Below are 15,087 nucleotides of genomic sequence, written 5' to 3' on the forward strand. Positions count from 1 at the left end.
GTTTTATAATAGGTATTAATGATTAAGAACCATATCTCAATTAATCCTCTAAGTGAGTCTTAGTACAATTGTATGTCTGTGAAGAGGAATTGAGAATTGAAGAAATGGTTAAATCAAGAAGTCAATCATACCTCTTTCCCAAAACAAGTCTGAGAGTTAAGATTGTGACATTGAGTGACAAGTCTTAAGAAGGTTTATAACATTCATCAAACGTGGAATTTGGAAAAGGTTTTCTTATTCTTGCACATTTGAAATTGGAATGTTATGATGTCTTGGATAAGACAAAGACCAACTAGAACCAATTTTGTGAAGTGTTTTGTCTTGATAAAAGCTACACTAACTCTTGAATATTTGTTTGTCGAGAAATTTTTATTGACAAGAGAATCTTATATGTCAAGGAGTTAGTGGGAGTCTTAATGGTCTTGAAAGGTTTCAAAACAAATCAAGAATAAACCTTATCGATCATCACTAGCACACGACTTGAGGTTTATAACCTATCGTGTTGACGTTATTTTGTTTCTGTGCCATTCCAATTGAGTTAATTATGCATGTGAGTTCTATGAGTTCTCATTTGAACGCATAAAATGCAAGCACCTTGATCAATGAAAATTACATTGATAGGAAAGGTTAAGCTGCTTAACAACTTGGAAGACATGGTGGGCACCCGTGTTACCATAAGGCAAGAGATCAAGATTGAGAAGGTTCGGTCCATATGAGTTTGGATATGTCGCAAACTTTGGTTTTGGGAAATTCACATGGATAGGAACTCATACACCATAAAATATAAGTGTCATAAGATTACCTCCTTGATGAAAATGACTGTGAGGAAATGTTTTCACTAAAAGAGATTTCAAGAATATAGTAATTGTAAAAAAAATATTGTATTATTGAATTCGATTATGGTTACGGTATCCCTTTCCATAACTCGAATTGTGAGATTTAGCAAATAGTCTAATTTGTTTAGACACACATATGAGCTATCTAAAACAAAGGTGTATAAGTTTAAGAAGCTTAGATAAAGGATTATCAAAGCATTAGGTATTAGAAATATGAACTTAAGAAATTCAATAGGTATTGTTTTCTGGAAGTTAAGTTGTTTTCTAAAAACATGTCAAAGCTAGTGGGAGCATAAGTGTTATGATTATATGATAATGATCATCATGATAGTGGGAGCATAAATGTTATGCTTGTATGATTATTAAGGCAATTATTGCAAGTTAGCAATATTAATTATAGAAAACAAGAGTTATACATTGCAAAGTCGTAAGGGTTGAAAAGTCGTTTTGCTATAATTAAGGGAGAGAATATTGTACTTCATTTCAAAATCTAAAGCTTAGATTGAGATATTTTAATAAATTTAGTCAAGGATACATAGTGTGTTCTCAAATTTCGATTATGATTATGGCATCCCTCTTCATAGTTCGAATTGTGAGAACGTGACACATAAAATATTATGGCATAAGATTGATAAAGTATCACATCTTTATGTAAGACATTATGCATCGTGTCCCATACGCTTCGGGTATAGGATTGATTGCAAATGCTATAATATTTGACCACTCTAAAATTTTCCAAATGTCTAGCGCATTAAGAGGGAAAAAGGACTAGAACCGGTTTTGACTAAAATAATTAAACAACTATCAAAGGACGATCCAAAGTTCGCTGAAGATTGGTTGCTTGTGAGTAGTTGGAAGTATGGTATTGGATGGACCATATCGACATTATTATGAATAGATAAGATTCTATTATGAATGAGTTGTCATATGGAAAATATGGAAATGTTTCCATATTGGGAGTTGGATATTGAGAGTCTATGTCTAGATTAGAAAATTTTATGCAAAAGGATGTTCAAAGGAATGTACTTTGAGTGAGAGACATCATGTCTATGGAATTGTCTTGTAACAATCTCCAATAGAGGACTTTGTAATTTCATTGGCAATAGTCATTGTGACTTTTGTGCTATGACATTGCGAAACGACCATTGCATAAAATGTTAGAATCTAGCATATTCTATAAGTGGCAATAATTTGATATTCATACACTTGTGATAAGGATTGGGAGTTGTGAAATGAGTATGATTGGAAATGTGTTCATTTGATCTATTTCACAAAGTAAGGACCATAGGTAAACATTGTGTGCATTCTGAGAGCATGGGACAAGTGTAGTAATAATTCAAGTAATAAGTTAATTAACAGAAACAACAAATAATGAGTAATCGATATGGTGATGAATAAAAAGTGTTTTATTTATACTCAAAGGTTTGGGACCATATAGGATTAGTATTATTCTTGTGTTTCACTTTGCATGTTTTGACTTCCTGAATGATTAATTATTTCATAATAATCAAATTATTCGAATGGTCCACGGTCATTCATATATTAGAAGTAGGTATGAATGAAGATGGTCATGAATTGGTTTGTAGATTTTCTAAAGTGTATTAGACATAGCAAAGGTTTGCTGCAACGTTCATGAGTGCTTATGAATATGATTTTGAGCATTGGATTAAACGCACACTCACAAGAATCACTTCATGGATTCTATCACGAGTGATTGTGAGTCGATAACACTGTATATTCTTAAAACCAAGATGTGTGAGTTGTTATTTGCTGGTCGGTTGCACATTGATAATCAGTAAACGCACCAGTAACTTGGTGTCATAAAACTTATTGTTGTGTGTGATTCGATGAGTGAATGCAAGCGAGCATTTGAGTCGAAGTTTATCCATTCCTTTTACCCAAAGTGGGATAAAAGCGATATCTTTGGGCCCCTCGATGATTTAGTGATGGCACATAAGCGCTTGGCCAAGCCGAGACTAATTTGATGTGTTTAATTGTAGTTTGTTGTCAGTCCTCATAAATCGGAAGTCAGGAAATAGTATAGAGAGAATGATTAAAATTCATGTCTATATGATATCAAGAATGGAGGAATATATAATCCCTTATCTAAAGGACACGCTTATGATAAGATCAGAGTTGATAGCGGCTTTTGAAAGCTACAATTGCTAATCAGGATCTGAAGTTATATGCAAAATAGTTATTAGACTTATCCAAGTGGGAGACTATTGGATTAGTGTCTAAGTCCATAACTATTTTGGTATGTACTTGACCCGATTATGAGCATGGTCCTTTTGGGTTGCCCTCACCATAGCAATATGTAGGATGAATTAAGGAGAGAAAGGTTTAATTATGATTTATTAATATATTATAAGAATAATATATTAAAGGAGAAATCATATTGTTTAATTAATATAAGTCAATAATTAATTAAGAGTTAATTTTGTGGCTAAAAGAGATTAATTAAACTTAGGGGACTGGATTTGTAATTATGAGATAATTACAATTAGGCTATGGATTACTTAATAATATATAGGTTGGACGAATTCTATGGTGAAGCCCATTAGATATCGTCCAAGGGATATTTTAAGGGAATCCATGGGCTGCTTAGGGATTAAGCAGTTAGATTAGGGTTTCCTAGTTGAAAACCCTAATAACCTACCTATATAAAGGAACCCTATTGCCCAAAAAACGTGGCTAAGACTCCCTCTAGGGTTTGTATACGTTTTTAGCTGCCTCCTCTCTCCTCCTCTTCATCCAAGTTGCTCTTGGTGTTTGTGACTCCATTAGAGGTGCAACATTTGAGGCACTAAGCTTTCTAAAGCCAAGGATTGATTGTTATTGCTATATAACAATCAAAGGTAAGATCTAAACCCTATTTTATGTTAATATGATTAATTGTATGCTAGATCTAGGGTTTATACCTTTGAATATTCAATTGCATGTTCACTAGAAAAACTAGATCCAAAAGCTATTAGGGTTTGCATGTACACCATAGGAATGATGTATTGCTCAAAAACCCATCAAAATCAACATTAGTCACTTGTACTTTCAACAACTGTAATGCAAAACTTCTTATTTATATGCATTTTGAAATCATTCATGCATATACCTATGGATCTTCACACTTTTTGTATAAACAATTGTCATTTCGGAAAATATCGGATTTTCTGGGTTTTATAAACTACACAAAACATTTTCATATCAAACGTGCTTATGAACTCACCAACATTCTATATGTTGAGATTTTCAAAATAATTTGTATTCTCAGGTAACAGATAAACAAAAGAACAGTACCAAGTGTATCAGGATGTTATGTTTTGAAAAACTCTCAAACAATTTATGCTAACGAAATGTAATATTTAGACAATGTACTTGATGTGAACAATGTCAGTTGTAATATATTGATGCATGATGATGTGTATATTATGTTTCATGTATATACATTGTGATGATATTTCAATTTAAGTCACGCGAGCACTTGGACGTTTCCGCCGTCTGGTTCGGGGGTGTGACAGGTTGGTATCAGAGCACTATTTATAGTGAACTGGCATATCTAACCACACATTGATATGCACCTATAAACCAAAGAGGGACTAAACAACTCTGAACAAAAAATATAAAATATAACGATAAAACACCTTTACTTGTGCGATATAGGAAAAAGAACATAATACCAAATCAAATAAGATGATCCTGGCATCTCGATTAATCCAGGACAGTTCACAGTTGTATTAAGGGGAGAATGTAGCATGATCAACTATATTTCCTCCGGAATACAACTATCACATGCCCTGGGGAAATCGCGATGGTCGGTAAACTTAAAACATACCCCTTTGTTACCAAGAAGAGAACATCAACTCAATTTACATAACAATTAAAACATCTTATGAATAATAGTAGTATATTTATACACTCTCGCAGACAGTATGTTCGGCTTCCATCACCCTGGAGATCCGTATTTCCCTAACCAGGGGAATAACGGATGGTTGGAAGAGGAACCTGAAGAAGAACCCGAACAGGAGTCTGAAGAGGAACCTGAAGCAGAAGTCGAGGGCGGACCTGTTGAACCAGTTGTAGACCTGGAAGAAGAAGAAGTCGAAGGAGACCTCGAGGAAGAACCCAATGATGACGATGACAGTGATTCAGACATGGAGTCCGAAGTCATCAGCCCCACTTACCCGATTAGGGTGCCCGCTCATCGAATGGGCCCAACTGGCCCTACAACCGCCCTGGGGTATCGACATTTGGAGGTGGATCAGGCAACAGGGACAGCGACTCCCGTTTGGCATGGCATGCGAGTTTTATGACTTAAGTGAGGGAGGACCGGCTGATCACGCACTTCCAGTTATGGTGAGACCATTGCGGGATACTGGTGATCTGGCTCAGAACACCGCCGATCAGATGCACCAGATGTGAACTAGGGTTGAGCGGGCGGAGCAGGAGACAAGAGAAGTTACTCGAGAGTTCCACATGAGACAAGTGAGGTGGGAGACTCGACTCCAAGACACGGAGCGACAGGTGGCTCGCCTTCAGGGACCATCGACTTCCTCAGCACCACCCTCTGGCACATCCCACCATGGCTAGGATTAGTCATACCCGCCTTTAGTATTACGCTTATATGATCTATTCTATGTATCACCGACTCTATGTTTAAATGATTACACTACTCATAGATTCGTTATGTTGTCAAACTTTGTACCCTTTATGTATGCTCTTTCGAGCAAATTTTCATGTATCAAAGTACGGATATTATTAATGGAAAAATATATGTGTTCTATTGTGATGTTGTTATCTGTTATGTGTTATGTTTCCATTATTGTATGTCAATATCTAAAAAAAGCTACCTAAGTATATGCTATACACCTAGTTTATAGGATCACAAACTCATGAAAATTATTGGCACTCAACATCTTTCCGTTCCATGACAGAAAGATGCCTCAGCGACCCACATGTGGAAACCCTGAGCCAACGCCACTGGAAATCAACTCAGCTACATTTCAAGCAGCTGTATCTGCGGCGGTCACAGCGGCACTAGCACAGATCCACAATGGGAACAATAGTGGACGCAATGGACAAGGGGCTGGAAGCTCAAACAACGGAATGAACCAGGGGCCTACCAAGACTTGCTCCTTCAAAGATTTCACCAACGCCAAGCCACGAACCTTTAATGGCACAGGGGGGATGATAACCCTAAAGAGATGGATTGAAATGGCGGAATCGGTGTTCGAGATATGTGAATGCCCCGAAGAGGTGAAAGTGAAGTTTGTAGCATGCACATTTGTTGACCAAGCTCTCACCTGGTGGCATGGACATGTGGAGACCTTCACCTTTCCCATAGCCAATGCCATGTCATGGGCGGAATTGCATGAAATGTTGATGGCCGAGTACTGCCCGTGTGGCGAAATTCAGAAAATGGAGCAAGAGTTATGGAATCTCACCATCCGAAACTCCGACATCGGTGCTTACATATCAAGGCTTAGCGAACTGTCTTTGTTGTGCCCTGTCATGATTACCTCAATGGGAAAGAAAATAGAACGATTCATCTGGGGGTTAACCTCCCCAATTCAAGTAAATGTGATAGCTGCAAATCCTGAAACCTTTGACAGTGCCAAGAGGTTGGCCAAGAAGTTGTACGACCACAACAACAAGAAGGGCGAGAAGTCAGGGAAAACTGAAGGCAAGAAGGAGAGTGACAACAAGAAAGGAAAGAATAACAAGAGAAAGGGATGGCAGGGCTCAGAGTTGCAAGGAAACAACAAACAACGACAGTTCATGCAGTAACCACCCAAGTTCCCTCCACACCACATGCTCCTGTCACATCTACCCCAAGTGCCCCTAAGCAGTACTCCGGGAATCTCCCAAAGTGCAACAAGTGCAATCTCCATTACAATGGCGAATGCAGGGAGATGCATTGTACCAATTGCAATCGAAAGGGTCACACGTCAAAGTACTGCAGGACCTATCCTCCCCAGAACCAGAAGCAAGAAGCAACAAAAACAACAACAACCGCAACTACAACAATAACAACACAAACAACAGCGGCAACAATGTGGGGGCAAGCCACACTTGTTATGGATGTGGAAAGACTGGGCATTTCCGCCGAAACTGCCCCAACGTCAACATCCCTGGGAATGGAAGAGCAGGGAGAGTGCTGACCATGGTTCAAAGAGAAGCGGTTCAGGATCCCGTTGTTGTCACTGGTATGTTTCTCTTAAACCACACATATGCATGCATCCTATTTGATATCGGGTCTGAACGAAGCTTTGTGAGTAATAAATTCAAACACTTTCTAAAACAACAACTCCAGAAGCTTAATGAAACCTTTACGGTGGAAATGGCTAATGTGAAAACAGAATCAACTGGGGAAATCTACGTAGGATGTACCCTGACCTTAAATCATCACGTCTTTCAAACAAACTTGATGCCTGTAACTATTAGGAGGTTTGATGTGATTATCGGCATGGACTGGTTGAGCCCCCACCATACTGAAATTATGTGTCACGAAAAGGTCGTTCGCCTTCACCTCCCAAATTTCAAAACCCTAATTATATATGGAGACAAACTCGGTACGATCCTTCGTCTTATCTCGTGCATTAAGGCACAAAAGTATATACGAAAGAAAGAGTTGGCGTTTCTAGCTCACATTGTGGATAAGTCCAAGGAAGAGGTCAACATTCGATACATTCCAGTGGCTTGCGATTTCCCAGATGTTTTTCCTGAAGAGCTCCCGGGAATACCCATAGAAAGACAAGTCGAGTTCTGAATCGACTTTGTGCCAGGAGCTACACCCATTGCCAAATCGCTCTATAGCTTGGCTCCTGTGGAGATGCAAGAACTGTCCAACCAACTCAGCGAACTTTTGGACAAAGGATTCATCCGACCTAGTTTCTCCCCTTAGGGAGCTCCAGTTCTATTTGTTAAGAAAAAGGAAGGATCCTTAAGGATGTGTATTGACTACAGGGAACTAAATAAGCTCACTGTCAAAAACCGCTATCCATTTCCACGAATCGGCGATCTATTCGACCAGCTCCAAGGAGCAAGTTACTTCGCTAAGATTAATATGCAATCCGGATACCAACTCAAAGTCCAGGAAGAGGATATCTCCAAAACTGCTTTTTGAACTCGTTATGGACATTATGAATTTGTTTTAATTCCCTTCGGTCTAACGAATGCCCCTGCCGCATTCATGGACCTGATGAATCGAATCTGTCGACCATTCCTCGACAACTTTTTCATCGTTTTCATTGACGATATCCTAGTCTATTCTCGAAGCGAAGAGGAGCATGGCCGACATCTCCAACAAATCTTGGAAACCCTATGAACCGAAAGGTTATATGCAAAACTCTCTAAGTGTGAGTCCTGGCTCCGTAGCGTGAACTTTTTAGGTCATGTTGTCCGTCAAGAAGGGATACAAGTGGACCCTTCTAAGGTCAAAGCCATTAAAAGATAGGCAGTCCCGACGACACCCACTGAAATTCGTCGGTTTTTAGGTCTCGCAGGCTATTATAGGAGATTCATTCAAAACCTCTCCAAAACAGCCAAACCACTTACCATGCTTACACAAAAGGGTGTACCCTTTGAATGGACAGATAAGCAAGAAGTTGCATTCTGAACTCTGAAGCGAACTCTCTGTAGTACACCGGTACTATCACTACCAGAGGGGACAGAGGACTTCGTAGTTTACTGCGATGCCTCAAATCAGGGTTTAGGCTGTGTACTCATGCAGCATGGGAAGGTGATAGCTTATGCGTCCCGACAACAAAAGACACACGAGGTGAATTATACCACTCATGATCTCGAATTAGGAGCTGTGGTTTTTGCCTTGAAGATTTGGAGGTACTACCTTTATGGTATAAAGTGCACCATTTTCACTGACCACAAGAGTCTCCAACACATTTTAAATCAAAAGGAGTTAAACATGAGGCAACGAAGATGGGTTGAGCTACTGAACGATTATGAGTGCGAAATCTAGTATCACCCAGGCAAGGCTAACGTGGTAGCTGATGCCTTGAGTCGAAAAGAATACTCGAATCGTCATGTGAAGACTCTCTTAATAACCATTCAATCCCACCTGACCTAGCAAATCAAAGCAGCCCAGTTCGATGCCAGGAAGACAAAGAAGAAAACAAGTGAAGTGTTACGCGAAATGGATAAGAACTTCGAAGTCAAGGAGGACGGAGCACATTATTTCATGAACGGAATTTGGATCCCTAAACTTGGAGGATTCGGAGAGGTAGTCATGAATGAAGCCCATAAGACACGATACTCCATCCATCTGGGTTCAGATAAAATGTACTTGGATATCAAGCAACACAGTTGGTGGCCTAACAAGAAGGCAAAAATTGCCACTTATGTTAGCAAGTGCCTCACTTGTGCAAAAGTAAAGGTAGAATAACAGATTCCCTCGGGATTATTACAACAACTAGTAATACCCGAGTGGAAATGGGAAATGATTACTATGGACTTTGTGACTAAACTACCCAAGACAACAAATGGTTTGGATACCATATGGGTAATAGTCAACAGGTTGACAAAATCTGCTCATTTCCTCCCAATAAAAGAGTCATACAAGATGGAACGATTGACAAGAATATATATCAACAAAATCATGAGACTCCACGGATTACCAATGTCTATCATCTCATATAGAGATTGTAGGTTTACTTCACGCTTTTGCCAATCGCTTCAAAAAGCTATGGGAACACAACTTGACATGAGCACTTCCTACCACCCAAAAACGGATGGTCAAAGCGTACGAACCATTCAAACGCTTGAAGATATGCTTTGCACATGTGTGATAGACATTGGAAGGCCATGGCATACTCAGTTGCCTTTAATTGAATTTTCGTACTACAACAGTTATCACTCAAGCATCAAACTTGCTCCTTTTGAAGCATTGTATGGGCGTAAATATAGATCATTGTTGTGTTGGGCTGAGGTAGGTGACACTCAGCTAGCAAGAGGACAGAAATCAAGTAATGCATTAACAGGACCAGAAATCATACGTGAAACGATAGAGAAGATAATTCAAATCAGAGCTCGACTACAAGCATCACGAGACAGACACAAGAGCTACGCTGATAAACGGCGAAAGCCCTTGGAATTTCAAGTCGGGGCCGGGTGTTGTTAAAGGTCTCTCCATGGAAAGGGATGATTTGTTTTGGGAAACGGGGAAAACTAAATCCATGATACATTGGACCCTTTGAGATTCTTGCCCGAATCGGTCTAGTGGCTTATAGACTGCAGCTACCCGCTGAGCTCAGCAGTGTACACCCCGTGTTCCATGTTTCCAATTTGAAGAAGTGCTTATCCAACGAAACTCTCGTCATTCCATTAGAAGAAATCGAAATCAACGAGAATCTCCTGTTCATTGAGGAAGCAGTTGAAATCATGGACATGGAAGTGAAGCGTACTAAGCAAAGTCGCATTCTGATTGTGAAAGTTCGGTGGAATGCAAAACGTGGACCGGAATTCACGTGGGAACGCGAAGACCAGATGAAGCAGAAGTACCCTCACCTATTCTCGCATTCTCAAATCTAGCCTCAAAAGGAATTTCGGGACGAAATTCCCTCTAATGGGGGATTGATGTCACAACTAGGAATTCTGATGCTTTGTAAACACATAACAAGGTTAACATTGTAACTATAACTTGAAAGTATGTATCGTGCTTATTTAATGACAACAAAATTCCATCAAACACTCTATACAAACATTCAAACAGTCCACAAAAGGTTGGAAACCCTAAAAATCCCGGTTTAAGTCCATTATGGACTAGGATTTCCTTATTGGGTCTAATGGACCAATAAGCTCCCAATTTGACTATTTTGGCTTAGAACCCTTAAATGGGCCCTAATTGGACCCATTTGCATGAAACTTAACATTTTGGGCCACAATGGATCTAAAATGGATTAGTTTGCCTAAATGGGCCTTATTGGGCCATAAAAAATCTAATTAGCCCTAATGGGCCATAAAGGTCATTCTTTGATGTATATTGGGCCGTGAACAACTCTAAAGGCCCAATGGGCCAAAAATCATCAAATTAGGCCTCATATTATCAGACTCAAGCACTAAAGGCCCAAACCACCTCTCTCTTTTCTCCCTCTCGGCCCAACATATAAATAATAATAAAAAAAGGAAATGGAGGTTGACTTTGGAGGTGCCACCTCGGTATTACACAACAAATAATAAGGCAATTACCTATCATACTTCCATGCAAGCTTGTATGATCCAACATGCATCAAGGTTTCTCTTTCCTCTCTTCTTGATATCTCGGCCAAGGTTACCCACACACACACATCACCATTGAAAATTACTTCAAACTCTCTCTAGAACACTTTCATCCTTCCTCCAAATTTTTGAGAACCATAAGGGCTTCAAGAAGAATCTCATTCAAAAATCACTTCCAACTATATACTAGTGGTAAGATCTTGCAAACATGTTTTTCCTTCTACAATTAATCACTCTTCTTATAACCTTAAATTCTCGATCATACTCCATAGAACTCTTCAAATTCGAGATCTCTTCAAGGAGCTTGCTAGGAGCAAATTTTCTTCATTTCTTTCTTCAAAATCGTGAGAAACAAAGCAAGGTGAGTTCATACCCCCTCTATTTTCGGTTTTCACAAGTTTTATGGGGGAGAATACAAGTACAATGTGTAGATCTATGTGTACTTGTATGTTATGTGTGATTTCATGTGTTTATGTGGTAAATATGTGCCAAAAATGAAACATATTTCGAGATCTATAGTTCAAGGAGGAAAGATACGTGATCTAGGATGTATTACACTTAACAAGTTAAGAAAAATCATCATCTAAGGTTATAATAAGCATGTTACAACATAAAACTCATTTCTGGGCTATTTTTGTCAAATAAACAAAAGTTGGGAAAAAGGTTGTCATTTTATAAGGATCAAAAGTGTCAAAACAGTTAAAATAGAAGTTTTTATGAATATTATGCTATTCAAAGGACAAAAAATATAAATTGTAGCGTATTGGGCCAAAATTTTGGGCTTTTCGGCCCATAGGCCCAAATTTGCGAAAAATGGGTTTTAAGGGGCTGAAATGCTGAATTTCTCAAAAAAGTGGGCATAATGACCTTATTTGCCAAAAAGGATTAAAAATGTAAAGTGTTTGGATTTTGGGTCAAATTTGTAAAAGTTCCGAAAAGTTGGGATTATAAATGAAAATCTTTTATCAAAGGGGCTGAAACTGCCAAAAAGTAAACTTTGGGATGAAAACGTCTTTTAATTTAGTCTTTGGGCCAAAATGTCAAGTAAAATAGTTTAAGAACCTAAAATGTCATTTTTCATAAAAAGGGTCTAAAAGTGTCATTTTTATTAAAGAAGGGTTGAATAGGTCAAATCAATACTTTTGAGTCAATTATTTTATTATTAAGATATTGGGTAAAAAATACCAAAATTATAACTAGAAATTTAGAATGGAAAATGTACATATATTTTCATTAATTTAAATATCGTTATAAAACAATCGACAAATTTCGTGCCTTTGCGATTTAACAATTGATCAATCAGACCTTCCGACAATTATACTATACCTAAAACAAGTAAATATTTAAATTGTTGCGCTTGAAAGATTCTAATCATGCTTATTGGGCCATCGTGACCCATTAACATGACGTTTGGGTCTAACAATAATAATACATGTTTATTAGGCCTCCTGCGACCCAATTACATGCTTAAGGGACCTTCAATGGCTTTTACGTGCTATTGGGCCTCAGTGGCCCATTAGCATTGTTATTAAGTTCCAAATAAATCATATGCGAAATCAACCAATGCGTCCTTCGTATACTCAACAGCCTTAAATAACATACATGATTAGTAGGACCTCGTAATCCTCTTCTCCTCGTCTGTTAGGCTTACCTTCTATTCAAGTAAACAAAATTCAGGTCGTTAATCAAGGTTAATCAAATTCATTTGGATTAAGTGAGTAATAACGGGCGACACCAATAAGCGTCGGTCGTAGTCTGTAGTTATAATCAAAGTCTCCTGGAGGGAGAGCGAGAGTTTGTGTATAGATCTATACGGGGGTGACTCCCCCACACCTAAGTTGTTCGTTACAGTTAGACTCGGCCGGTCTAGGGTAACAAAATCTTAAGATCAATTGCGACGTTCACTAGAATGCCAAGACAGACGAACTAGTCATTATCATGCATTGTTATAACGAATCACATAAAAAAATCCAATACCATCTAAGTAATCAATGGAAATCATATTTAGTCATTGTGAGGATATAATAATACAAAACGATCATATTATTTAGTGGAAAACATCGGGTTTTTCGGGGGAAATCAACATTAGTCACTTGTACTTTCAATAACTATAATGCAAAACTTCTCATTTATACGCGTTTTGAAATCATTCATGCATATACCTATGGATCTTCACACTTTTTGTATAAACAATTGCCGCTTCAGAAAATATTGGATTTTCTGTGTTTTATAAACTACACAAAACATTTTCCTATCAAACATGCTTATGAAATCACCAACATTCTATATGTTGACATTTTCAAAATAACTTGTATTGTCAGGTAACAGATAAACTGACGAACAGTACCAAGTGTATTAGGATGTTATGTTTTGTAAAACTCCGAAACAATTTATGCTGTGGAAATGTAATATTTAGACAATGTACTTGATGTGAACAATTTCAGTTGTAATATACTGATTCATGGTGATGATTATGTTATGTTTCATGTATATACATTATGATGATATTTCAATTTAAGTCATGCGAGCCCTCAGACGTTTCCGCCATCTGGTTCGGGGGTGTGACAATAACCGACGTTATTCTTAACAAAACCTTTTTTTTAATTTGAAAACTGATTTTGATAGGGAACATGATGATAATTCTTTTGTTCGTTTGATCAAAAATCACTTCTCTAAAAATTATTTTGTGAAAACCTTTGATTGTTAGAAATCTTAACAAAACCTTTTTGTTGATTTTTCACATAATTCTCATGATAAGAAGTTTGAACATTTGACTTTTTGGTTCCGAAACATATTCCCTGTCTTGATAAAATTCTTTTTGTGATTTTGAAGATTTTTACATCGATTTCTTTTCACTAGAAAATGAATTTTGTGATTTTGTATTAATAGATTCAGACTTTTTCTTTTTAGTCTTTTTGGAAGAAAAATTTTGTTGTTTCTTTTTAGACACATAATTATTCCAATAAGCCTTATTTCGTGCCTTATTTATTGAAATCCCATTTTCTTGTGAAATCTTTTGAATATTTTCTTTTTGGCTCTGAACTTTTTCAATTGGTTTTTCAGAAACTTTAACGTTGGTTTGTTTTTCAACCTTTGACGTTTCACTTTTAACCACCCAATTTCGACTTGGTTTTTGTCTTTGAAAAGTGTATGAGTTTTTGGTAAAATTTTTCTCAATGGTCCTTTGAGTTGAGAAAAATCCTTCCTTTGAAGCTTTCTTATTGTCCTCTTCAATCGGTTTGTTTATCTTTGGATTCACACTTTCTCCATTACCCTTTGTGACAAAAACTTGACTTGGAAAGACAACATTATCAGTGCACTTGAAGTTTAGATAAAGCACAAAATTATGTTCAAGATAATGAAAACCTTTTTCTTTCATGATTTGGTCAAATTTTTTTCTTTCTTCATACACTTGATCTTTAACGGTTCGAGGAAATTTTGTTTCTTTTGAAACTTTAATATCAATTGTTTCCTTCGAAACATTGTCATCATCATCACTATCAGTCTAACTATCTTCAACAGTCACATGGTCAACGTCAAAATGTAAGTATCCTTCCAGATGCTAGTTATCCTATAAAAGCTCTTAACATACACCCTTGAAAATAATCATTTCCCAAGAACAATAAGACTTTACGACCATGAGCATCTCCCTTGGCCGTAAACCCTCCTCAAGATCTTCATTGGCCGTGAACAACCTTAGCCATGAACACCTTGGCCGTAAACCCCTTTAGTACAATCACATGTGATTGTAACACTTCATTCCAAGTGTTTCCTAGTCTCTAAGGTGGTTCCCTATCATAATTAGTTGTTATATACACTAATTATATATACACATATACACACACACATATATATATATATATATATATATATATATATATATATATATATATATATATATATATATATATATATGTATATATATATGTATATATATGTATATATATATATATGTGTGTGTGTGTATGTGTCATTATATGCTTAATAGGATCCGTTTGTGCTCAAGGCTTCACTTGACACTTAA

The 15,087-nt window shown here is 37.4% G+C and overlaps 1 protein-coding gene across 1 annotated transcript; it reads left to right on the plus strand.

The window, feature by feature from the left end:
• Positions 1-5,768: 5,768 nt before the first annotated feature.
• LOC128132900 (uncharacterized) lies at positions 5,769-13,720 on the plus strand. Its single transcript, XM_052769905.1, has 3 exons — positions 5,769-6,338; positions 6,739-7,036; positions 13,689-13,720. Exons 1-3 carry the CDS (start codon positions 5,769-5,771, stop codon positions 13,718-13,720), a joined length of 900 nt encoding a protein of 299 aa, XP_052625865.1.
• Positions 13,721-15,087: the final 1,367 nt, after the last annotated feature.

This window comes from Lactuca sativa, chromosome 3 (genome assembly GCF_002870075.4).
Source record: "Lactuca sativa cultivar Salinas chromosome 3, Lsat_Salinas_v11, whole genome shotgun sequence".
Classification (NCBI taxonomy): Eukaryota; Viridiplantae; Streptophyta; class Magnoliopsida; order Asterales; family Asteraceae; genus Lactuca; species Lactuca sativa.

Bases quoted from the DNA above. Each gene is read 5' to 3' on its own strand.
- LOC128132900 (XM_052769905.1), top strand. From the start codon at position 5,769: ATGCCTCAGCGACCCACATGTGGAAACCCTGAGCCAACGCCACTGGAA. The intron at 6,339-6,738 runs GTCATGATTACC...TGGCGAATGCAG, and splicing joins AACTGTCTTTGTTGTGCCCT to GGAGATGCATTGTACCAATT. The intron at 7,037-13,688 runs GTATGTTTCTCT...TGATTTTGATAG, and splicing joins GGATCCCGTTGTTGTCACTG to GGAACATGATGATAATTCTT.